The sequence below is a fragment of the Lithobates pipiens genome, unplaced genomic scaffold, assembly GCF_037356315.1.
Source record: "Lithobates pipiens isolate NorthernLeopardFrog02 unplaced genomic scaffold, aLitPip1_a1.2 Scaffold_25, whole genome shotgun sequence".
Lineage (NCBI taxonomy): Eukaryota > Metazoa > Chordata > Amphibia > Anura > Ranidae > Lithobates > Lithobates pipiens.
Genome location: NW_027507787.1, coordinates 93357717 through 93382960, shown reverse-complemented (window position 1 = coordinate 93382960; position 25244 = coordinate 93357717). Strand labels below are relative to the sequence as shown.

At 44.1% G+C, this 25244-nt stretch overlaps 1 protein-coding gene across 2 annotated transcripts in view; it reads left to right on the top strand.

The window, feature by feature from the left end:
• The first annotated feature begins 892 nt into the window (after window positions 1-892).
• The window catches only part of ZFP91 (ZFP91 zinc finger protein, atypical E3 ubiquitin ligase), a 124302-nt gene continuing 99950 nt past the window's right edge, over window positions 893-25244 (top strand). For both annotated transcript variants that reach the window (XM_077454705.1, XM_077454704.1), the window contains exons 1-2: window positions 893-1146; window positions 13060-13091. In XM_077454705.1, coding sequence (XP_077310831.1) covers window positions 959-1146; window positions 13060-13091 — 220 coding nt within the window. In that variant the 5' untranslated portion in view covers window positions 893-958. The remainder of the gene's footprint in view (window positions 1147-13059; window positions 13092-25244) is intronic.

Sequence of the window (25244 nt, the reverse complement as noted above, 5' to 3'; positions counted from 1 at the left end):
CCTGGGAACAAGGAATGCTGGGACTTGTTGTCCTTCCATACCTGGGAACAAGGAATGCTGGGACTTGTGGTCCCTCCACACCTGGGAACAAGAAATGCTGGGACTTGTGGTCCCTCCACACCTGGGAACAAGAAATGCTGGGACTTTTGGTCCCCCCACACCTGGGAAAAGGCTCAGTGGGACTTGTAGTCCCCCCACACCTGGAAACAAGGCTTGCTGGGTTTTGCAGACCCTCCACAGATGGGAACAAGATAAGATTGTTCTTGTAGTCACACACACACACACACACACACACACACACACACACACACACACTTATTCGTGGTTCCTCCACAGCTGGGAACAAGGCATGCTGGGATTTATAGTCCATCCACACCTGGGCCCAAAGCATGTTGGGATTGAGTAAGGGATGTAGTCACTCCAGACTTGGGAACATGTCCTGTAATCCCCTTACAGCTGTGCTCACCGTCTCCTATGAAATGTAGAGTACAGAAGAACATTCTAAAGCCGCCTCCCCCAAAAAGCTGACTTCTTACAATTTCCATGACCTCCTAAGGCTGTTAGCGGATAATACGTATTTCACGACCCCAGCAGAGTGTTATTTAGTAATAAAGTTTCTTCAAAACAAATCCAAATGTCGCCCAAACTACAAATCCCAAACTCCATATATAAGCGCTGAGCCAGCGCTGCGCGTGCGCACAGTCTCGCCACCTTCACCCGCGGACCAATGACAAGCTAGAAAGAAGTAGACGTGGGCGGGGTTTGGATCACGCTGTGCGTGGACGGAGCTTTCGGGCACGCGCAAGATGGCAGGTACCAGGCTACGCATGCGCATTCTTGCCCGGTCATCCTCGCCAGGGGGTGCGTACGCCGGAGTGACGTCAAAGCGCTAACCCGGAGAGGGAGCTCCGCGCCTGCGCAGTGCCGCACAGTGGAGAGCGGACTGGCTGACGGACGGATGCCGGGAGGGCCGGAGCCGCAGGTCCGCCCGAACCGGGCACCAGGGGCCGAGGGGGCGGCCGGGGAAGAAGAGGTTGTGACGGGGGGTTCCTCCCGTAGGAGGAAGGCAGAGTGTCCGCGGAGGAGGAGAAGCCGCCGGGAAATGCCTGGGGAGGAGGAGGAGCTAGGCCTTGGGGGAAGGCCCAGGTGAATGACGTTACGAAATGGGGGCGGGGTCAAGGGCTTAAGCTGTGGTGGGCTGAGAGGAGGGTGGGCGTGACATTACTAACTGGGTGGGGGGGAAGAGAAAAAAGTTGGAGTGGGCGTGGCAACAAGTTTATTTACATAGAGGGTGGAGTCGAATTACTAATTAGCAAGTGGGAGTGGCTATGTGTGCCAGTGTCGGCGCTGTCTTACTGCTTAGTAGGTGAGGTGTGGCCTTCTTCCCATCTTGGGCCTGTGATAATAGGGGGCACCTTGTTCCTGTGACTTCCTCTCATTTATGTGTGAACACCCCAGACATTGTCTGACCTGAGAGAAATGCCTGGACTGACATTGCTGACCTCTCCTTCTGAAAATGCTTCTTATCTGGCTAATGTGCCCCCAGCAACATGGACCCAAAACAAGAGATGGCAGAGACCCTAATCTCCTTCTGTCAGTGCCTACTATTGAATCCACTGATGGTGCCGCTTCCCGGGCTCCTGGTGGATCCAACACCCACACCTATGATAGTGTCATCGCCTATGCCTCTGATGGATCACCCCGCACCTCTTATGGATCCACCTTCTGTACCACTAAAGGATCCACCACCCTCTTCCCTTGATGGATCCATGTGTCTCTGATCTAACGCCCGCACCCATGATGGCTCCAACACCTATACCTCTGATGGATCCATTGCTTGTGCCCCTGATGGATCCACCACCCACACCCCTGATGGATCCACTGCTTGTGTCCCTAATGGATCCATAATCCTAGCCAATGATGGTTCCATCTCCCATGCCCTTAAAGGTACCACCACTTATGTGCCTGATTAATCCAACGCCCCTGATGGATCCCCTGTACCCATGTTAGGTCCACCGCCTGTGCCCGTGTTGGTTCCACCGCCCATGCCTCTGGTTCCACCGCCCATGCTTCTAAAGGATTAATTGCCAGCACATCTGATGGCTCTACCACCTGCGCCTCTGAGCATTTCAGGCATGTTGGCTGTCCATCGCCCCTGCTGTGCATTGTGGTTCCATCTGTTGACAGCTACGTCATCACTGCGTTGCTGCAGAACTGTATTGACTTAGCAGCTGGTGGGTCACAGCATTGCAACCGGATAATCATGCACCCGATGCTATAGCTACTATAGCTGGTGTAGCTCAGTAAAAGGTCAGAGATTGAAGTCACTTCCAGATGAACAATTAAGTACTATTACTCCTCTTTGACATGGGCACTGTTGGTCTTCCCACTGGTCGCTACTATGTACTGTAGTGACATAGCGCTTGCTGGAAGAATCACACTGTAAAGTATTTGATACTAACAGTGTTCTGCCTGAGAAGAGGTAGATATTAGGGCTCATGCACACAGGTCTAAAATATGCTGCAGTAAAGTGGTAGCAAACTCTCATGCTTAAATTGTACCTAATTTTATAATATAACTTACCTGTAGTTACTGTGATATGTCTCCTAAACTTCTGCCATTTAAGAGATATTCACATCAGCACTAACTGCTGATGTCACTGCGCATGCTCAGTGACCTTCTGTATTCAGGGCACACTGAGTATGCCGTGATTGCAGAGCACCATACCGCAATGATGATTCCGTTCGCATGCCTGGGAATGACATCATCAGGGCCCGGCTATTCAAATAGCAAAAGATTGCAAATCCGGAAAGGAAAACCAGGCAAGGATGGAATTACCAGCAGTGGTGACAGCACAGCTCCGAAGGGCTCCATTTTGAAGGTAAGTCTGGAAACTAGCACATTATGACATACCACTGCAGGGGCTAGTTTTGTAAAAAAAAAAAAATGCAGTAAAGTTTACTACCGCTGTAAGATCTGTAATACATAATTTATTTTTATTTTTTACAGATTTGAATAGAGCTATAGTTTATTATATATACACAGGTATGCACAGCTCTGTAACTTGTGGTCAACTGTGCTGGGGACAGATTAGAAAAATCTGTGTCCACAGTCCTGCATATGCATCATATTTAATACTGAGCACATTTAAAATGTCTGTGCTTCAGCATTTAGCACAAATGTATGGTATTAGGCCTGAATGCCTCCCTGCATCCTAGCAACCATGAACATTAAGCCTAGAAACCAAGGACACTAGGTGGTAGGTGTGACCTGCATCCTAGCAGAAAAAGACACAATGATGTAGCAGTGGTCTGTATCCTAGCAACCAAGAACACTAGGAGGTAGGAGTTACCTGTAACCAAGGACACTAGGAGGTAGGAGTGGTCTACATTCTAGCAACCAAGGACACTAGGAGGTAGACATGGTCTGCATCCTAGTAACCAAGAACACAACAAGGTAGGTGTGACCTGCATCCTAGCAACCAAAGACACTAGGGGGGTAGGCGTGGCCTGCATCCTAGAAACCAAGGATACTAGGAGGGAGGTGTAGCCTGCATTCTAGAAACCAAGGGCACTAGGCTGTATGAGTTGCTTGCAACCAAGGACACTAGGAGGTAGGCATGGTCTGCATCCTAGCAACCAAGAACACTGGGAGGTAGGGTAGGTGTGGCCTGCATCCTAGCAACCAGAGGTACTAGGATGTAGGAGTGGCCTGCATCCCAGCAACCAAGAACCCTAGGAGGTAGGTGTGGCCGGCATCCTAGCAACCAAGAACACTGGGAGGTAGGGTAGGTGTGGCCTGCATCCTAGCAACCAGAGGTACTAGGATGTAGGAGTGGCCTGCATCCCAGCAACCAAGACCCCTAGGAGGTAGGTGTGGCCGGCATCCTAGCAACCAAGAACATTAAGGGGTAGGAGTAACCTGGAATGCTCCGTATGTATGTAACAAAAGTTCAAATATTATGTGTACAGTGTAAGGACAAGCTGCCAGCAAGATCCTATGTAAAATCATACACCTGTGTGCATGAGCCCCAATCTTAACCCTCTTTGTTTACAGTGTCCCTTTGCCCGGATTATGTTATTCAATCTACAGGGTCCCTTAAGGCAACCAGCAGCTTTCTGAAGGTTGTCAGAACTGCTTAGCCGAAATTTGCACCTGTTAAAGCACAACTAAACCCATCAGTATGATTTCCCACTTGTTAAGACGCCTTGCGTTACCTTCTGGGTATGAAGATGTGATCTTTAACTCCTTGGTATTGGTAGATTTGACAGGTGCAGTCGGTTGTGTCACATTCCTTTATGCATGACAACAGTTAGGAAATGTATAATGGAATACAGCCAGAGATTTGGGAATTTCTGAACTGAATATTTAATCCAGTTTGAAGACTTGATAAGTGTTCGTACATTTAGCATAACAGCCAGGCACCTAGCATTTTGAGGCAGAGGTCCACAGTACCTTGTATCTCTCTCAAGACAGGTTCATGTTAAAGGTTTGTTTAAAGCTGTTTTTCTTTTTTTTATAGTTGTGTATAGGATGGTATAATGCTAGAACCCCTGTTATATATTTCTGCTATGTCCCTGCTTGGTAGTCATCCTTTCTATTTTTTGTGGCCATTGTTGCAGGAACTGTAAGTGATGGCAATTTTGAGTTGTCTCCAGAACCGGAATAGATGGCTTTCTTTCAGTGGTGGACACCAGTTACAGTGACAGATGTCCAAAGCTAGGTTCACATTTGTGTGTCTGCATTTTGATGCACTTTCATTTACTATGGGGCCAAAAAAGCACAATGTTGCATCAAAATAAGCACCTGCACCTTTTCCCCAGTTGCATAGAAGCTTGTTACATAGTTGTAAACAACGTCCATAGATAATAATAGGATTCCTCCTATCGTGCGTTTTCGTGTGACAGCCAAGCATGACAAATTGCCCATGTGTGAACAGGGTCCTAAAAGATTCCCATTACTCCGGAGAACTTTCCTCCCACTTCTTGCTGTGTCTAAAGGATGGGAAGTGAAGGGGGATCCTCCCAGTGGTATGTGGGGTGCAAAAAACAAAACCCTGAGTGTTTTAACTATTCCTGATTCAATCCAAAAGGAAACAAAAACGTTTTAGCTATAGATATACTTGTAAACAACATCTATACAGAAGCTATTTATGTATGCTTAGCTACAATTTATATGCTTGCTTTTTTTTTTTGCTATAGATATAGTGGGGACAGGGGAAGGGCTGGAACCTGAGGTTTTTCTTGTTGGTGTCCCCACTGGGGTGATTTGCCCTAAATTCCTAGATTACCCCAATACGTATGTTCCAGTGAGCACTGTAGGGTTCCCTCTTGCTTTCCAAGATTATATTTCCCTAAAGGGTGTCCCAGGCAGCAATAAATACCTGACAGGGGTTCTAACCCTTCCCCTGTACATCTAAAACTGAAAAACAAAGTTTTATCTGAAGTTCCTCTTCAAAGCAGGGTGCCCCCATGAAAAGAGCTCTTAGGCCTGCAGTGGTAATCAATAAGTGTTTGCTAAGATGGTTGGTGTCCAAAGTGAAGTTTTTGATTTAATACTAAATGTACCTTTGTCTTGTTTATCTTTATCAACAATATGCAGTATTATTATTAGCATTAGGAGAGTTCTGGGCTAATTTAGTGAGCAGAAAGAAGTAAAACTAACAAGTGGACAGGAACATAGTTGGGAATAATGGCAGAAAGATCTCACTGTTGGAGTATCAAGAAAGTATAACTGTAACATTATGGTGAGGTGGGCTAAAAGGAACTAAAACCCCTTCCTCTGAATATCAAATTAGATATAGATTTTAAACTTGCTTTTCCCTATAGGTTTCAAAATTGGCTCCTTAACCCCAATAAACATTTACCTGACCCTAGTCTTAGAACCCCAACAGCTGATGCCTCACTTTCTGCTAGGTCTGTTAGTGATGGTAAACTATAACTAAGGATAGAACTTTGTTTTAGATAGAATGAAGAGGAATTAAAACACCTGTCAGGTTATTTTGTCTTATGCCCCGTACACACGGTTGGACATGCCAACGACAAAATCTGTCAGATTTTTTCAGACGGATTTTGGCCCAAACTTGTCTTGCATACACATGGTCGTACAAAGTTGTCGGAAAATCCAATTGTTCAGAATGAGGTGATGTAAAACGCGTACGACGGGACTATAAAGAGGCCAGTAGCCAATAGCTTTCGTCTCATAATTTATTCTGAGCATGCGTGGCACTTTGTGCGTCAGAATTGTCTACACATGATTGGAATGTAAATGATCAGATTTTGTTGTCGGAAAATTTTAGATCCAGATCTCAAACTTTTTTTGTCTTGGAAATTCCGACAGAAAAAGTCAGATGGAGCCCACGCTCGGAATTTCTGACAACACAGTCCGATCGCACATTTTCAATTGGAAAGTCCGACCGCGTGTACAGGGCATTATTGTTCTGTATATGTGAAAACATTTCCTAAATGTTGGGTTTTCTTCAGAACCCAAATAAAGGGGGAAATTCTGATGACCTTGGTGACAACCAGGGATTCACTTACTTCGGAGTTTATTTTTGTTTTGGCTATGGGACAGGAATTGAAGGGAAATTTCCCCCTAGTTCTATCCAGTAAATGTTTACCTGACCCTTTTCCGAGTCCTAACAGCTGCTGTCTGACTTCCTGATAAGTCTGTTAGTGATGGCGAAGGATTGGATTTTTATAGATTATCTGATCACCCTGCTCCCGTACAAGCAGATTTAGTCTGTCACCAAACCTCATGGATGAAGTAGTGGGTCAGTAGTCGCTGGGAGTCTGGGAGTTCAGCTCCAGGACAGAGGTAAACATGGGGGGGTCGGAGAACCACTTTTGTAATGGCACCTGCAGGGGATCTAGCTAACCTTTAAAGCATAAGAAAATGCAGAACTTTTTTTGTTTTCGATAATGGTAAGGGATTAGAACACCTGTCAAATTTTTTAATGTCCTACTGTGCTCTATCTGTCCAGCTTACTGATATCGCCAAGATTGAAAGAAAATCCAAAATTTTGGGTTGTCTTTGCGGAATAGGAATAGAGGGGGAAGTTCTAATGACTTTGGTGACAACCAGGCATTCCCTCACTTTTTAAAGAATTTCTTCTCACTTCCTGTTTTGGCTATAAGACAAGAATTGAAGGGAACGCTCCCCGATGTGAGACAAATGTGAGCAAAAAAAAAAAATTCTTTAAGTATGTAAACAGAAAAAAAGGAGGACAGATACAGAGTGAGGAAGGTCATCTGGTTACAAAGGATGGGGAGATGGCCAAGGTATTGAATTTATTCTTCTCCTCAGTCGTCATGAGGAAATCGGGGGGGGGGGGGGGGGCTTCAGTAACCAAAATGGCAGTATTTTATTCTCATGATACATCACAGGAAGCACCTCCATGGTTGCCAGAGGACATAATTAAAATGACACTTGGGAAACGTTAACATTAATAAATCACCGGGACCAGATGGCTTGCACCTGAGGCTACTTTGGGAACTCAGTCAAATAATTGCCAGACCATTGTTCCTAATTTTTACTGACTGGAATGATACCAACTTTTTCAATTACAGACCAGTTAGCCTAATATCAATAGTATGCAAGCTCTTGGAGGGGATGATAAGGGACTATATACAACATTTTTGTAATGAGAAGGGTATCATTAGCAGTAACCAGCATGGATTCATGAAGAATCCTTCTTGCCAAACCAATCTATTAACCTTCTATGAGGAGGTGAGTTGCCATCTAAAGGAAGGCCCGTAGACGGGGTGTATCTGGATTTTGCAAAAGCATTTAACACCGTTCCCCATAAACATTTACTGTACAAAATGAGGTCCGTTGGCATGGATCATAGCGTGATTGCATGGATTGAAAACTGGCTACAAGGGCTACAAGTTCAGAGGGTGGTGATAAATGAGGAGTACTTAGAATAGTCAGGGGTGGGTAGTGGGGTCCCCCAGGGTTTTGTGCTGGGACCAATCCTATTTAATTTGTTCATAAACGACCTGGAGGATGGGAGAAACAGTTCAGTCTCTGTATTTGCGGACGATACTAAGCTAAGCAGGGCAATAACTTCTCTGCAGAATATGGAAACCTTGCAAAAAGATCCGAACAAATTAATGGGGTGGGCAACTACATGGCAAATGAGGTTAATGTTGAAAATGTAAAATAATGCATTTGGGTGGAAAAATTAATGCAATCTATACACTGGGGGGAGAACCCCTGGGGGAGTCTAGGATGGAAGAGGACCTGGGGGTCCTAGTAGATGATAGGCTCAGCAATGTCATGCAATGCCAAGCTGCTGCTAACAAAGCAAACAGAATATTGGCATGCATTAAAAAGGGGATCAACTCCAGAGATAAAATGATAATTCTCCCGCTCTACAAGACTCTGGTCTGGCTATATCTGGAGTATGCTGTCCAGTTCTGGGCACCAGTCCTCAGGAAGGATGTACTGGAAATGGAGTGAGTACAAAGAAGGGCAACAAAGATAATAAAGGGTCTGGAGGATATTAGTTATGAGGAAAGGTTGCTGGAGAAAAGATGTTTGAGAGGGGATATGATTTCAATATACAAATGCCATACTGGTGACCCCACAATAGGGATAAAACCTTTTCGCGGAAGGGAGTTTAACAAGACATGTGACCAATCGTTGAAATTATAGCAAAAGAGGTTTAACCTTAAAGTGGTTGTAAACCCTTACAAACCACTTTGACCTACAGGTAAGCCTAGATTAAGGCTTACCTGTAGGTCCAAGCAATATCTCCTAAACCTATATGGTTTAGGAGATATTTGCCCGAAAACGGGCACCGCTGTCTACGGCGCATGCGCCGTAGACAGCGGCGCGCAGGCGCACTGAGCGCGGCAGTTCCAAGAATGGAGCTGCCGCATTTGTCGACTCCCGTGCGCATGCGCGGGAGTGACGCCATCGCGGCTTCGCCGAATGACAGTGGCGGAGCTGCGAGACGCCACCAGCAAGATGGATCCGGCGGACTACAGGGGACAGCGGCGACTTCGCTGGCTCCTGTGTCAGGTAAGTGACACATAATGGGCTACTATGCGATGCATAGTAGTCCATTATGCTTTACCTTTGCAGGGAAAAAAAGAGGAAGTAAACTCATCAGGGTTTACTTCCCCTTTAAACTACGTAGAGGGTTCTTTACTGTAAAAGCGGCAAGGATGTGGGATTCCCTTCCACAGGCGGTGGTCTCAGAGGGGAGCATCAATGGTTTCAAGAAACTATTAGATGAGCACCTGAACGACCGCATCATACAGAGATTTACAATGTACTACTGGCATATAATCACACACATAGGTTGGACTTGTCTTTTTTCAACCTCGCCTACTATGTAACTATGTAAATGGCAGAAACAAAAACCTGATGAGATATACTGTACCCCTCTAAAATGAAAAAAATTATAGTTATTTTTCTGGGGTCTGATTATTGATACGCTACCTTTTTTTGCTGTTCCAATACTGGTTCAAGTATTCCACACTTTTGGGTGTATGGAATACCTACTTCTGCCAGTTGGTCACAGTGGTTTCTTCAGCTGGCTCATGTGTCACTACAAAATATACGAGCTGGTAGAGCTGCACGATTAAGCGACAAGAATCGTTAGCGCAATATATTTTTTTTGTCCCCCATTGTGATCTTGACAAAGTATTTCCCAATTCCTTCTATGCAGCAAATTCTCTCTGTTTTGCTAAAGCCAACAGCCAGCAAAAGAAAGGGGGAAAAAAAACGGGCAGTTTGCCAAGAATCACAACATTCTTTAGCAGTGGAACTTAAAAATAAACATTGTAACAATTTTGTTTTTTTAGCTCAAAGGAATACACTTTGGTGTGTAAGGCCTCATGTACACTGCTGCTGGTAAATGTTTAGGAGCAGTTGGACATCTTTTTTCAACTGCCGGTGAACTCTCCACTGTTATCTTATCAGTACATGTACACAGGTTTGTTTATAAAAAAATTTTTTTCAAACTCTTCTAGACACAAAGGTGGCTAAATGGCCATTTTTAGACTGGGGTTTCTATCTGTCAAGTTAAATTGGAGATGTTGAACAAAGTCCCATGTACATGAAGCCTAATTGAGAAAAGTTTAACCACTTAAACACTAAACCTTTTTCTGAGATTCGTTGGTTTCAAGTTAAAATAATTATTTATTTTTTTGCTAGAAAATTACTTAGAACCCCCAAACATTTTATTTATATAATATATATATATATATATATATATATATATATATATATATATATATATATATATATATACATTTTTTATTTTTTATTTTTTTCTTGATAGAGACCCTAGAGAATAAAATGGTGGTTGTTGCAATATTTTATGTCACACTGTATTTGCGCAGCAGTCGTTTAAATGCAATTTTTTGGGAAAAAATGACACTTTAATAAAATAAAATATATAACGTGAAAGATTTTACGCTGCGAGAATCGTGATCTTTTTGTTCTAAGCAAAAAAATTGTGATTCTCCTTTTGGCCAGAATCGTGCAGCTCTACGAGCTGATCTGTTCGTTTACATATGAATAGCCTTTGTATTTTGTTGACACAATATATAGTATAATTGTTGGCAGCTGAATCCACCATGTTACCAGATGTATTTGTCCATCTGTATTTTTATAAATCCAATAAAAATGATTGAGGGGTATAAAATATATACACATACACACGCGCGCCCGCTGGTGGGAGGAACAATTGCGCGTGGTGGGAAAAACATGCGGCCAGCAGAATATTTTCAGAAGTGAAGAGGTGGCATTTTCGACTAATGGGCCTTACTGTTTTTCTATTGCTTGCTACGCCGTCGCAATTTTCTATGTCAAACTGGTATCAGCTTTTTCTGCATGGAACTATTAGTTCCTCAGTTTGGTTTGCAACCTTTCTCACACATAGCGGAAGGGGAATGGTTACAAATCTGTCTTCAGATGTTCAAAATTGAGCTCTACATAAACAAGCACCCCAGATTTCAGAGCTTCTGGGCTGCTCCAGATTTCTTAAGGTGACTCATTTTGAGTCCTGGGAACAGTTTACCAGTTAGAGAGCATATTTAATCTCTATTTGCACTCAGTAATTGTTATAAATGTGCAGCCTCAGTGGTCAGGGATAGCTGTTTGTCCCATTATTTATTTATATTCACTCCTAAAGGTAGAATTGCTGCTCTGAAAGTCAGCTGTAAGTGCTGACAGGGGTTGTCCTACCTCCTGCCTGAACTTAATGTGAATAACAGGTAAGCTCTCAATAAGCTTCCATAGGATGGGAAGCATTTAGAGAACTATTGAAAAACAAAGGCTCAGCAAAAATTAGAATGCTTTGTCATGATGGTTTCATGAATAGTCTTTCTGCTACAGCAGCTGGCCTACAAAGTGTTTCGTATTGGCACTGGATTAGGACAGCTGACTTTCAGAGCTAAAGTGCCTCCCTTTAGAGGGAAAGAAAACAGATGAATAATAAGACAAATAGCTATATCTGACCTGTAAAAATAAATATGAATTCCAAGAATTCAGCCACTTTGTTAAAAGTGAAGGCACACCATAAGTTAAATCCAAGAAGCTGCATGACACCCCTGGGCTTATTTAACTTTTTTTAAATATCTGACAGGTTTATTGCTTTGCCAGGAGCTAGGAGAGAGGCACACAGAGCTGCTATGCCTGCCCCTTCCCTTTGCTGCCCATTCAGAGAAGCCTTTGTATTTTGTGAATGTGTTTACCTAATACAAAGGCTTCTGTAAATGGGGAAAGGAGGACGAGAGGGCGGAGAGCTCTGCATCTTAAACTCTCCTTAAGTTTTTAAGATGCAGAGCTCAGAAGGATCCGCGTCTTCTGGAGGTACTATAAAGCTGTCAAATATAAATAATAGAGCTAAGCCTAGGAGGTATCATACACCTCGTTGGACTTAACTCATAGTGTGCCTTCATTTTTTACAAAGTAGCCGAATTCTTGGAATTTGGCTTTAAATTATTATAACAAGTTGAAGCAAACATAGTCTTGTAAAGCCTTTTACACTTTGTTTTCCTTGATGGTAGTCACTAAATAGCACTAAATACATAAGTGTCAGATGTGTATTGTACTCGTTCTTCATTGTGTGACCTAATACTAGGTGCTCTTAGTTGGGGGTATGTTTAGAGTGTGTATGTAAGCCCTACCTGTTTGTTGGTTTCAGATAAGGAAGGGAAAGTGTTAGCCAATTTGTCAACTTTTACTGTACACCTGTTGCCAGAGCAAGAGGTGAGGTTAACTCATCCAATGAGGACAAATGTTCTAGTGATCCTTTTGGGAAAATTTCCTCTGGTTTCCTCTAGCACCTCCAGAATAGGAAGTGAAGCAAAATCTCTCCAATGGAACACAGCAAAAAATACCTTCATGGGGGTTTAACCCTTCACTACTAAAAAAACATAGTAGGCTTACTTGAGGCTGGGTTCACAGTGTGTGTGGCGCAGCTCGCAGCAGGGGGTCCAGTGCGTCCCCATTCACCATTTTAGGTCTGAATTTTTGGCTGAATTCGGACCTGAAACAAAGGCAAAGATGCACAGGACTCTTCTGCAGTGTTCTCCGCGGGCACCCCAGAGATTTGTAAACCGGCTCCATTGAGAGCCGGTCACACTCTCCCATCATGGGAAGAAACCCGCATCCAATTCACAATAGTGAACCCAGCCCTAATCTTGGTGTTCATTGTGTATTTCCTTCAGTGTCTTATTTCTGTGCAGAGGTCTCCAGCATCCAACCTGCATCCAATCAATGATCAGCGCTGATTAGTGTGTTCTGGTGTGTCGGGGCAGTCACGCTGTCAGAATACAATAGCACAGCGGAGGAGATCGCCGCAACTAACATCGCTTATGTTGGTGTGGCGATCTCTCCGGTTTTTTTTTCCGTTCCGCCTGCTGGGTTGAAAAAAAAAAACCTGAGTGTACCTAGCTTAACAATCCAGCCAAAAGTTTGATTAGACATGGAGACTCCTGTGTTTGTCTAGAGCAGGAAGTGGGCTGGTCTGCACTGTGCTTCTAGCATTTAGCAAAGCATTGTGGGATATTAATTAACTCAATTCATTTACCTTTGCAGCTACCTGGAGGAAGAGATCCTGGCTAATAAAGGTAGGTGTGTTTGATCAGCGTTTAAATGTGCAGCTGTGGCTCCAGTGGCAATCAATGCACTGTAAAGCAGCAGAAACCCCGCTTGTTTGTTCCCACCTGTTAAAGAATGTACACTTGGCTGAACTACTTAAAGCACCGCTTCACTTAACTGTGCTAAAAATAGGTCTGGCAGATCAGTCTCGTATAGCCACCCTCAAGACTTGCACGCTGCTTGATTACATTGCATTTAAAGTTACATGTTGCGTGATGGAACAGCACTTGTATTTTGTTTGAAGTTTGTGCTAATTACCAGTTTTTTTTAGGTCTATTTCAAGTAGATCTGTAGTCAAGAAAAATTCAATAAAAAAGTGAGCAAAATGGCTAAAATTCTTTCCTTTAATAACGCCTTTGTGACTAAGCTAAAACAAATCTTAACACAGTTTTGCAGCATTGATAGGCGTTAGTAAAACTGTACATTTCATCACAACAAATTATGTATGCAGGTGGATTATACCGTGTTTTTTTTTTTTGTTTGTTTTCCAGAACAAATTGCGCTTTCTTTTGGTGGTAAATAGTAATCAATATCTCCTTATTTGTTCTTATCAAAGGAAACCTGGCACAAAATAGTAAAAAAAAAATAAGATAATTAAAAAAAAGTAGCTGTATATTTCAATAAAAAACAATCAGAAACAATAATGCACATTTATTTTATTTTTTTTAATTTATTTATTTTTTACTTTACCTTTAAAGTAGAGCTATAGGCAAAACTTTTTCATTTTGGACAGAGTAAAGGAGGGTTATAACTCCTGTCAGTTTTTTTTTTTTGCCATCTGTGTACCATTTGTGGAGATTTCACTTCACTTCCTGTCCCATCGCCAAACAGGAAGCGAGAGGAAATTAAGGGAATTTGTTAGGGAACCCTCAGGTCTCCATAACTACTGTCCCCGTGAGAAAATTTCCAATCTATTACTTTTCTGGGGACAACCCAAAAATTTGGGATTTTCTTCCACTTTGAAGGATAATGGTGTTATGACTGATTTCTGATTTCTTGTGCTTAAATGAACAGTACAGTGAATGTCCATGTCAATGGTAAAGTAGAGAGGCTGAATCTCCTTAACAGGGACACTGACCGCAATAAACCCTGACACATGTTCTAATCTCTCTTCACTCTATCCAAAACTAAAAAAAAAAGGTTTGCCCTTAGTTATACTTTAAAGTACACTGACCTTTGACTCTGACAATGACCTTTGAACCTAACTTTTCCTAGACTGTTAGCTCTAACGAGCAGGGCCCTCATGTTGTAAAGTGCCATGCAAACTGTTAGCGCTGTAATAACCTTGACCCTAAAATAGATCAGACCCTGATCTACCTATTTTATCTTTTATTTTTAATTTATTTTTAATATTTTTTTTTTTTTACACACACTACTTTTGTTCCATTTTTCTCCTCTAGCAAGGAGAAAAAGATGAAATAAAATCTCTCCATTCAAGAGGACAAAAAATAAATCAGAGGCTATTGCATCAATCAGGTGATCAGAAACCAGGCTTCCTGTTAGTACGAGACCTAGGGTTCTCAGAGCCCAGTCTCTACACTGGAAACAAGCTGCGCAGCGTGCTTTCAGCACAAACACAGGTAAACATACTGTATATGCAGCCCCATGGATAAAGACCCACTTCCATGAGGCTGCATATGTGTACAATTGGCAGGAAGGGGTTAAACAGTTGACTGGCCACATAGGGCAATTCTAGGATATTCTTGCAAACAGTGGCATCTCAGTGTTGCATCTCTTTCCTTTGACACATCATGTGTACTGTATGTCATAGTAGTTTGGGGTGTACCCATGACAGCGTGGTTACAAGGGGTGGGGCCTACTGGTTTGGTTGTGGAGCATTTGTGAACAGTCTGCTAATATTTGTAATAATATACTTTTTTTTGCAAATATAATTTTTATTCAGAATTTTCACACATAGAGGGTAGAGCCCCCAAACAAGAAGGTACAACATAGACAGTGAAGGTCGCAGCCTCCCGAATGTGCATCACAGTAATAGAAAGTACGACTACCAGCCTTGCATTACACTGTGAATAGAGAGTCAACCCCACAAGGATCACTCCGTCGGCCGGTTCCGGTGGAAGGGCCAAAGACATATCAAGTCCAGTTAATATCCCAAGGTCCGGGCCCGGTAATAATATACTTTGCAGGTTCTAATGACATGAAACACCCACAGTGAGCCTTGCAGACACTTCAAAAGTTATGCAGTGTCCTATTTATTTATGCAAAGTGTAAATCATAAATTCTATTATTGAGGCTTAAATAGTCATTTACAATTATGATGCCCCTCTGTGACAGCGCTGGGACCTGGTGACTGGGCACTCAGTGTTGCACAGTGACAAGGCAGGTGAGTGGCAGATGCATCGCCATACACAAAAGTACCAGGATTTTTAGAGAGCTGTGGTGACCATAGTGGCAGTAACAGTAAGTATAGCGCCTCATTTCTTTGTATTTATTCCTCCATACAAGTCAATAACACATCACAAACTGAACTAAAGCTGGCTATAGACTAGTAGATGTTTAATATGTAATGATGCAGTGCCAGTCAATATAATAAAAACATACAAAACAATAAAACAGTGTTCAATGGCCCAAGTGTGAAGTCTCTTAACTTAAAGTCCATATATGTTCAAATAAAATAGATCTTCCACCATCCAGCAGATCTTTGTAGTGTAAGGAAAACACTGAGTGCCACCACCTCCTTCCAAATGTACACTCACCACTGATTTCAATACCGATTTCTCAGTATTTTTTTTGGGGGGGGGGGGGGGTGGAGTGGCAAACAAACCTGCCCCCCTAACCTGCACTACCGTCCTAAGACTCCCGGTCAGTCTGGTCTTGACCCAGTTCCTAATTGGCCTGGAGGAGGAGCAGGAGGAAGACATTAGCGAATGTTAATATAGTAATGTCACACAACTGGGTGCACCCCGCGCCCACCCTTTTTTGAGCCAATTAGAGCCTCAGGCTCTAATCATGTGCTTAAAAAACAAAAGCAAGCAAGCAAACAAACAAAAAAAACCTTATTAAATTCACGTGTCTGGCACCCTGCATCTAGATTAAGGCCCCGGTGCACGAATTAGGGGGGTGGCTGCCACTTCTCCCCAGATGTATGCACTTCAACTCTGGAATCACTTCGCTTAGGTAACAGTAAAGGGCAACTCCCACTGGAACAGATAGAGCTCACCATGGAGCCAACATAAAGCCAGTGAAAGTGTAGTAGTTTTAATCAGGGCTCGACAAACCCCAGGCGCCAGGTCGCCATGGTGAACAGAAATCGCACCCTGGTGCCTAGGCTGCCACCAGCCCACTCACTATTGATGCCCCAGACGTGCAGCTCATTAACACTGATTGCCGTCCTCCTCCCTCCTCCAAAACTGAAACTGATAAGCAACTGAGAGAGGAGAGAGGAGGATCTGCCCACCCCCGACATCAAGCTCAAATCTGACAGATCCACCTCTCTGTTACTTGCCAGTTTCACACCCCGGCCGGGTCCCGCCCACCCCCGACATTAAGCTCAATTCTGACAGCTCCTCTGTTACTTGTCAGTTTCACATAGTTACTGAGTGCTCAGTGTGAAACCTACCAGTGCCAATCAGTACCACCGCCAATGCCACTGCCAATCAGTGTCACCTGCCACCACCAACCAGTGCCACTGCCAATCAGTGCCACCTGCCAATGCCAACCAGTGCCACCACCAATCAATGCCACCTGCAACCACCAACCAGTGCTACCTGCCACCGCCAATCAGTGTAACCTGCCAGTGACGAGTGTCAGCGCCAATCAATGCCACCTGCAACTACCTACCAGTGCCACCTGCCAGTGACAATCGGTGCCACCACCAACCAGTGCCACCTGCCACCGCCAACCAGTGCCACCTGCCAGTGCCACCGCCAATCAGTGCCACCACCAACCAGTGCCACCTGCCACCACCAACCAGCGCCACTGCCAATCAGTGCCACCTGCCAATGCCAACCAGTGCCACCGCCAATCAATGCCACCTGCAACCACCAACCAGTGCTACCTGGCACCGCCAATCAGTGTAACCTGCCAGTGCCGAGTGTCAGCGCCAGTGACAATCGGTGCCACCACCAACCAGTGCCACCTGCCACCGCCAACCAGTGCCACCTACCAGTGCCACCTGCCAGTGCCACCTGCCACCACCAACTAGTGCCACCACCAACCAGTGCCACCTGCCAACACCAACTAGTGCCACCTGCCACCACCAACCAGTGCCACCGCCAATCAGTGCAATCTGCCAGTGACAAAAAGTGCCATCATCAACCAGAGCCACCTGCCATCGCCAACCAGGGCTACCTGCCAATTCCAAACCAGTGGCACCTGCCAATCTCCTGCCAGTGCCACTGCCAATCAATGCCACTTACCAGTGCCACCTGCCAGTGCCAACCAGTGTCACCTGCCAGTTCTAATCAATGTCACCTGCCAGTGCCATCTGTCAGTTCCACGTGCCAACCAGTGCCACCTGCCAGTGGCAACCAGTACCATCTGTCAGTCCCTAACCAGTGCCATCTGCCAGTGCCACCTGCCTAAGCCAACCAGTTCCATCTATTGCCAGCCTTACTCTTTCTGGTCAGCCCATAACCCAGATGTAACAGCGTTACTTTGGAGTTATTGACTAGGTGCTCTGTTGTGAGTTAGGGATAGGGCGTGAAAATGACTGGCCTTACCCCGGGAGCTGACATCCCATACCACTCTAAAAAAAATCTGGCTCCTAACTAAATTCAAAGAAAATTTGTCAACCCCTGGTTTAAATAAAGTTTTATTGTGGAACAGAGCCAGTCATCCAGTTAAAACAATGTGACAGTGAAAAAAAACTCACTAATGCTTCATTTCCACTGAGCGGAACGGTTCTGGACGGTACAGTTTAGAAGGGTTAGAATGGTCTGGCCTATTCAGGTGATTGTTTCCACTGCAAGTTGGACTGCCAGGGGCCTTACGGGATTTAGAAAAAATGCCTTTGACTTGAGCATTGACGTTTTCTCTGTCCGCTAATCAGTGAAATGTATTGTGTGATGCCAGTAGCTCTGCCGTATCTGTACCATACCATTTTCTATGGCCCCACATCTGAAGAAGGACCATGAATGGTCCGGTATGGTTCGGTTGTAGGGGCCACTTTCATAATGGAAACACTCAAAATAGTGTACCAGCGTACCATACCAAACCAACCTGCACCAATCCGCTCAGTGGAAACAAGGCATAGGAAAGCTGAAAGACCTAGAATCGTACAGCGGCATGACGTCAGCACTGAGGCTCTGTCCCAACTAGTTTAGTCTAAATGGACATTCTTCTACAGAGGAGTGATGTCACCACTGAGACTCTGTCCCGACTAGTTTTGTCCAAACGAACATTCTCTCCCTTACAGGAGTTGTAAAGGCAGAACGTTTTTTTTTATCTTAATGCATTCTATATATTAAAGAGGAACTGCAGTCTGGTCAAATAATTTGTAATAAAAACATCTTTGCCATTCTAAAGCTTCCCTTCAACCACTTTGCATATTATTTTATATATACTGTGATTCTGTACTTGCCAAATATGCTGCAGAAATCTCCCTCCACTAAGTCTGGCTGCATCCATTTTAACTGTGGGCAGCTGAAATGGCTGCCTGTTCACTACCTGCATTTACACAGAGGCACACCTCCAGCTCTGCAGCTCTCATTGGCCCTCTTATGACTCATCCCCCTTCCCTTCTTGGCAAACTCTCACAAGAGAAAAAGAGAGTTGTGCAAGATGTCATAAACCTAGTCTTTTTATCAGACAAGAGATAGGAAGTGGGCTGTATTTACTGGCAGAAAAAAAATGTTTAACTAACCAAAGTTAAAACAAGGGCAGAAGATTTAATAGATGGAAAGATGAAAAAATGACTGACGTTTTGCTTTAACCTCTTGCCGACCGTCTCACACCGATGTACGTCGGCAGAAGGGCTTGTACAGGCAAACTAACGTACCTGTACATTGCCCTTTAAGAGGTGGCCTGCGGGCACGCGCCACCGCCGCAAGTTCCGTGAGTCGAGTCCTGGGTCCCGCGGAGAGGAAGAATGGAGGGATGCTAATGTAAACAAGCATCTGCCTAGTGACAGTGTCACTGATCTCTGCTCCCTGTGATTGGGAGCAGAGATCAGTGACGTGTCACACATAGCCACCCCCCCCAACAGTTAAACACTCCCCAGGACACACTTAAACCCTTCACTGCCAGTGTCATTTACACAGGAATCTGTGCATTTGTATAGCACTGATTGCTGTATAAATGACAATGGTCCCAAAAATGTCAAAAATGTTGATGTGTCCGCCATATTGTCGCAGTCACGATAAAAATCGCTGATCACCGCTATTACTAGTAAAAAAAATTATTATTAATAAAAACGCCATAAAACTGTCCCGTATCTTGTAAACATTATAACTTTTGCGCAAACCAATCAATAAACGCTTATTGCGAAGAATACACATCGGCCTAAACTGAGGGAAAAAAATTACATAGATACATAGTACCTTAGTAAGGTTGAATAAAGACACCAGTCCATCCAGTTCAACCTGAGTGAGTGTCTACAATTGTCTCTATCCCTGTACATTGCACACTCACATCGGTCCCTACCCTCAAGGAGCCCACAATCCAAGGTCCTCATTCATATACTAAGGCCAATTTTGGACAGAAGCCAATTAACCTACCTGCATGTCTTTGGAGTGTGGGAGGAAACCGGAGTACCCGGAAGAAACCCATGGGAGGACACGGGGCACAGGAAGAATATGCAAACTCTAGGCAGGTAGTGTCATGGTTGGGATTTGAACCAGCGACCCTTTTTCCTGCTAACCACTACACCACTGTGCCACCCTAAAAATATATATATATTTTTCGGGGATATTTATTATAGCAAAATGTAAAAAATAATGCGCTTTTTTCAAAATTGGCGTTTTATTGTTTATAGCGCAATAAATGAAAACTGCAGGGGTGATAAAATACCACCAAAAGAGAGCTCTATTTGTGGGAAAAAAGGATGCCAATTTTGTTTGTCAGTTAAATCGACGCAGTGCCGAATCGCAAATAGTGCTCTGGTCAGGAAGGGGGTAAATTCTTCCGGGGCTGAAGTGGTTAAGATAAAAAAAACCTGTGTGTAGCACCCACCCCCCCAATTGCCTACCTGCGATGTCCACAATCCCCTCAGCCATCCAGGGCACTCCTCCTGATTGGCTGAGACAGAACAGCACTGCCATTGTCTCCTATGGCTGTCAATCAAAGTCAGTAAGCCAATCAGGGAAGAGAGGGGGCGGGGTCAGATCGGGGCTCTGTGTCTGAATGGATAGATGGAGCTCTGACTTGGTTTGGGTGCCCTCTGTAGCAAGCTTCTGGCTGAGGGGCACTCAAAGGAGGGAGGGGCTAGAAGCAGCAAAGAGGGACCTGAGAAGAGGAGGATCCGGGCTGCTCTGTGCAAATCCAACTGCATAGAGGAGGTAAGTATAACATGTTATGTAAAAAAAAATAGCCTTTTTAATCACTTTAGGAATGCCTGTTTGGATGAAACGATCGGTTTCTGTCGGTTCAGAGTCTCAGTGCTAATGTCACTCCGACTGGTTCTGTTCCACAATAAACCTTCTCACGCCTGCGCCATAGCCAAAAGACGGCTACGGCGTGGGCCTAAATTGCCAGGAGGGCGTCCATGTACGTTCTCCCATGGATGAGCTGCCTGCACGCCCCTTGTGGCATGCTCTGTGATCAGCGAGACTCAACTGATCGCAGATTGAAGCCCCTTATCACGTGATCAGCTGTCAGCCCAATTACCTTTTGATCATGTGATGTAAACAGAAGATCATAATTGGCTTTTTTTTTTCTTTCGCTCTAACAGCGTGAGGAGAGAAAAAAAGCTGATTACTGGCTTCTGTCAGAGGGACATCGGTCCCGCACACGGGATACCCTTTGCTGATAAGCATTGCCCACCAGTGCTACCTACTAGTGCATATCAGTTTAAGCAAAAAAAAACCCCAGAGAGTGATTAAATACCACCAAAAGAAGCTCTATTTGTGTGAAAAAAATAGTTTGGGTACAGTGTTGCATGATCGGCAATTGTCAGAGTGAAAGCTGAAAATTGGTCTGGTCAGGAAGGGAGTTTAAGTGCTTAGTAAGGAAGGCTTTATTTTGGCTCTTTGGTGAGCTCTATCTGTTCCAGTGGGAGTTGCTCTTTGCTGTTGCCTAACGGTTCACACAGGGGGCGACTGCGATCCGACTTCAGGTCGCTCTAGGTCGCCTCAAGTCGCCTCCAAGTCGCGCTGTAGAAAAATGAATGTGAGTCAATGGAGCTGTCTTAATATACGCTACTGCAGTAGCTCCGACTTTAAAAAAAAGTTCCTGTACTACTTTTAAAGTCGGAGCTACTGCAGTAGCGTATATTAAGACAGCTCCATTGACTCACATTCATTTTTCTACAGCGCGACTTGGAGGCGACTTGAGGCGACCTAGAGCGACCTGAAGTCGGATCGCAGTCGCCCCCTGTGTGAACCGAGCCTAAGAGGAGTGATTCCAGATTGGAAGTGCATACACCTGGGAAGGATCTGTGCCCAAGAAATGTTCTTTCCGCTGTGCCTGTTACAGCCCATGGTGAGTGTACATTTTGAATAAAGTGATGGCACTCACTTTAATGAATACACTGTATATGGACTTTGAGTTCAGAGAGGCTTCACGCTTCGCACATTGAACGCTGTTTATTTTATTTTGTACATTTTTATTATATTCACTGGTGCCCTACATCATTTCATGATATTATAAGTGTTTAGGTTTGGGTATATCAAATTTTGTTTGCCAATGGGCACACATTTTATCACAGCACAGATTCATTACAATACGTTTATCTTCATATTAGTAGTTTTTCGAATGAAAATTCGTAAAAAAATTTTTAGTGAAAATTATCACTCCATTTTATGGCTTGATGAGCGTCGTTTGAAAGTAGTTAAAAAAGTGGTTTGCTTTTAACATTTTATATGTTAATGAATTGACTTTAGTGAATGAAAAGCACATACACTATTAGAAATTTGTTTGCATTTTTTTTCCATCCTCCTCCTTCTAATTGTCCCGTCACTGTGGTCAAAAACGAAAGTTGATTTCACCTCACTAACCATTATAAAAACAAATGTTCCTGACACCTGCAAAGCTTAAATTATTTGAGAAAACTTGGGACCCCTGGATCCAATACAGAATGGGAGACATATGATAGGATACTGGTGGTGCCTTCCTGGATACGACTGGTTACACTACCTTTCTATAACTTCTTCCTTTTACTTTTCTTTTTTTCTCTCTTTTGGTTAATTTTCTCTTATGCTGCTATATTGCCCAAAGGAACACATAGGGGATGACTGCTCAGAGGATTACTCACCCCACCATGTAGGTCTCTTAGAGAAATATACCCCCCTGCACTTAGTGCGACCTCTTGAGTTGTGCATTTGTGTTAACTTTTCTGGACGAGGGGTTTGCATAGCTGTTTATGTTGTGGTACTTAGGCCCTTTTATACTCAAGCAACACTCAAATTTCTGGTACGATATGCCATTGCAAATTAACAATTACCTCGGAGGTTTAATACAGTTTCACTATTGAACATTGGGGAGTGTTACAAATGTATTTTTCTATTTTAATTGTTGTTTCTTAAAGGAGTTGTAAATCATCAAGGTTTTTCACCTTTCATTCTATGTAATAAAGTGAAAAACCTTCTGCAGTGCAGCAGCCCCCCCAGAGCCCCCCTTGTACTTACCTGAACCCGATCTTTCCAATGATGGGGATGAGCACAGCAGCTCCAGCCGCTGTCTTGGGTCCTCATTGGATAGATTGATAGCAGCAGGAGCCATTGGCTCCTGCTGCTGTCATTAAAATCCAGTGACACGGGGGTGGGGCCAAGTCCTGCTGTCAGTGTCAACAGATGCAGCAGCAGGACTCGGGAGCGTGCACATGCATGAGTGTCCCCCATGGAATGCGGCTCTCTGTGGGGGCACTTGAGAAGGGGAGGAGCCAGAGGTGCAGCTGGGGGACCCCAGAGGAGAAGGATCGGGGCAGCTCTGTGCAAAGCCCTTGCACAGAGGAGGTAAGTATAACATGCTTTTGTTATTTAAAAAAAACAAGAAAAAAAAAACCTTTACAACCCCTTTAACTGTACTGAAAGAACATTGAATTATATCTGAACTAATCTGTGTTTCTTCTGTACATTTTTTGGAATATATTCAATAAAAACATTGGAAAAGAAAAACGAATGTTCCTAAAACTAAAAAGTTCACACAAAATTTTACTAGTGTATATTCAGCTTTAGACTGATCTCAGATACAAACCACTGTTTTGCTTTTGACTATCTTTCAAGTCTAAAGTTCATTTACACTCAACAGCCCACCTTACCACCCTACTTATACCTTTTTGTTGAGTTCCATTTTTGCTCTTTTAAACTGCAAAAACCCTCAAATACCCAACACTTCTGGGTATGAGAGAATGCTGATCACCCCCTGGATACAAGTCCTTCCCCTTCCACTGTGTGTACACTCCTGGGCACACCTTGGTCCCAGTGTAGAAGCAGGAGCCATTTGGTGTGGCTTCAGCTTCAATGATAACTTTAACAGCCTGCTGCAGGGTTCATTCGGTGTAACTGCTCAGTTTCTATTAAACTATATGTTGCAGCCACTTAACCTTTATACTGTATAACCCAATATTAACCTCTTCCTCTCCTCACCCTTTTCCCCTCCTGATTTATTGTTTTTTTTTATTTTATTTTTATACATAATCTTTATTTTATTTTTTCAAAATATCATACCTTGAGAAAAGCAAAATACAACAAAACAGAGAGAAAACAAAAACAGTATATATGAACCAGAAAGGCTATTGGGTTCCCAGCGTAGAGAAACCTCTGATACATTCAGATAGCTTGCCTCATATGATTTCACCAAGTTATATCCCAACCACAAGGGGGCTTGTGAGTACTTTGACCATGGTATCAAATCAGGGTTGCGTTCTCATATATAAAATACAACACCTCACATGTTGCATCCAACATAATCCAAAGTGAGATGGTGGGAAAGGGGGGATGGGCATACCTCAGAACAAAGAACAGAACGATCATACCTCAGAACAAAGAACAGAACGATCAAACAGCACGACAGCGATAGGTGTGAGTAACTGTTGTAGAAAACCTAGGGGATTGAGGTGCTTAGGTCTCATCCTCCCAAGTAATTATGTACCATCATCCACTAATCTGCTTGCCCAGGGGTGGCAGCAGATGGGGCCTGCGTCGTATTGGATGTGTAATGTTTCCAGGTGGTCCAGATAGCATAAAATTTATCACACCTGTCCTTGCACTTTGCCACCAACTCCTCCGCCGCCATGATAAAGTTGAGCAGATGCACCCATTCGGATCGCCCTGGGACATGGGCCGACTTCCGATGTATAGGAATCAGACACAGTGCAGCATTTAAAGAGGAAGTAAACCCTAATGGGTTTACTTCCTCTTTGTCTCCCTGCAAAGGTAAAGCATAATGGGCTACTATGCATCGCATAGTAGCCCATTATGTGTCACTTACCGGACACAGGAGCCAGCGATGTCACCGCTGTCCCCTGTAGTCTGGAGCGTCCATCTTCTTCCGGGTATCGCTGCTCCAGCCATTCACAGTGCCAGAGCAGCGATGACATCCCTCCCGAGCATGCGCACGGGAGCCGCCACTAACGGCATATCGCCGTTAGCAGCGGCATGCCGCTAACGGCAATAGTGCGCCTGCGCGCCGCTGTCTGCTGTGACTGTCTTTTAGTAAATATCTTCTAAACCATGTAGGTTTAGATGTTTCTTGGACCTACAGGTAAGCCTTAATCTAGGCTTACCTGTAGGTCAAAGTGGTTTGTAAGGGTTTACAACCACTGTAAGAGGTGTGGGAGAATGGATTTGCGATTAAAGGCTTAGAGGACTGGATGGCACGTGCAGTAGGAACTCCAATGGGGAATCCTGCAAATCTACATCCAAGATCATTTTTATCTGAGCCCTAATATCCTGCTAAAAGGGCCAGGCACTCCCACCAAATGTGTAGGAAGGTGCCTCGAAGCCCACGGTCCCTTCAACAGGCAGCAGAAGCTGTTGGGTATATCCTAGTCAAAGTCGCTGGGA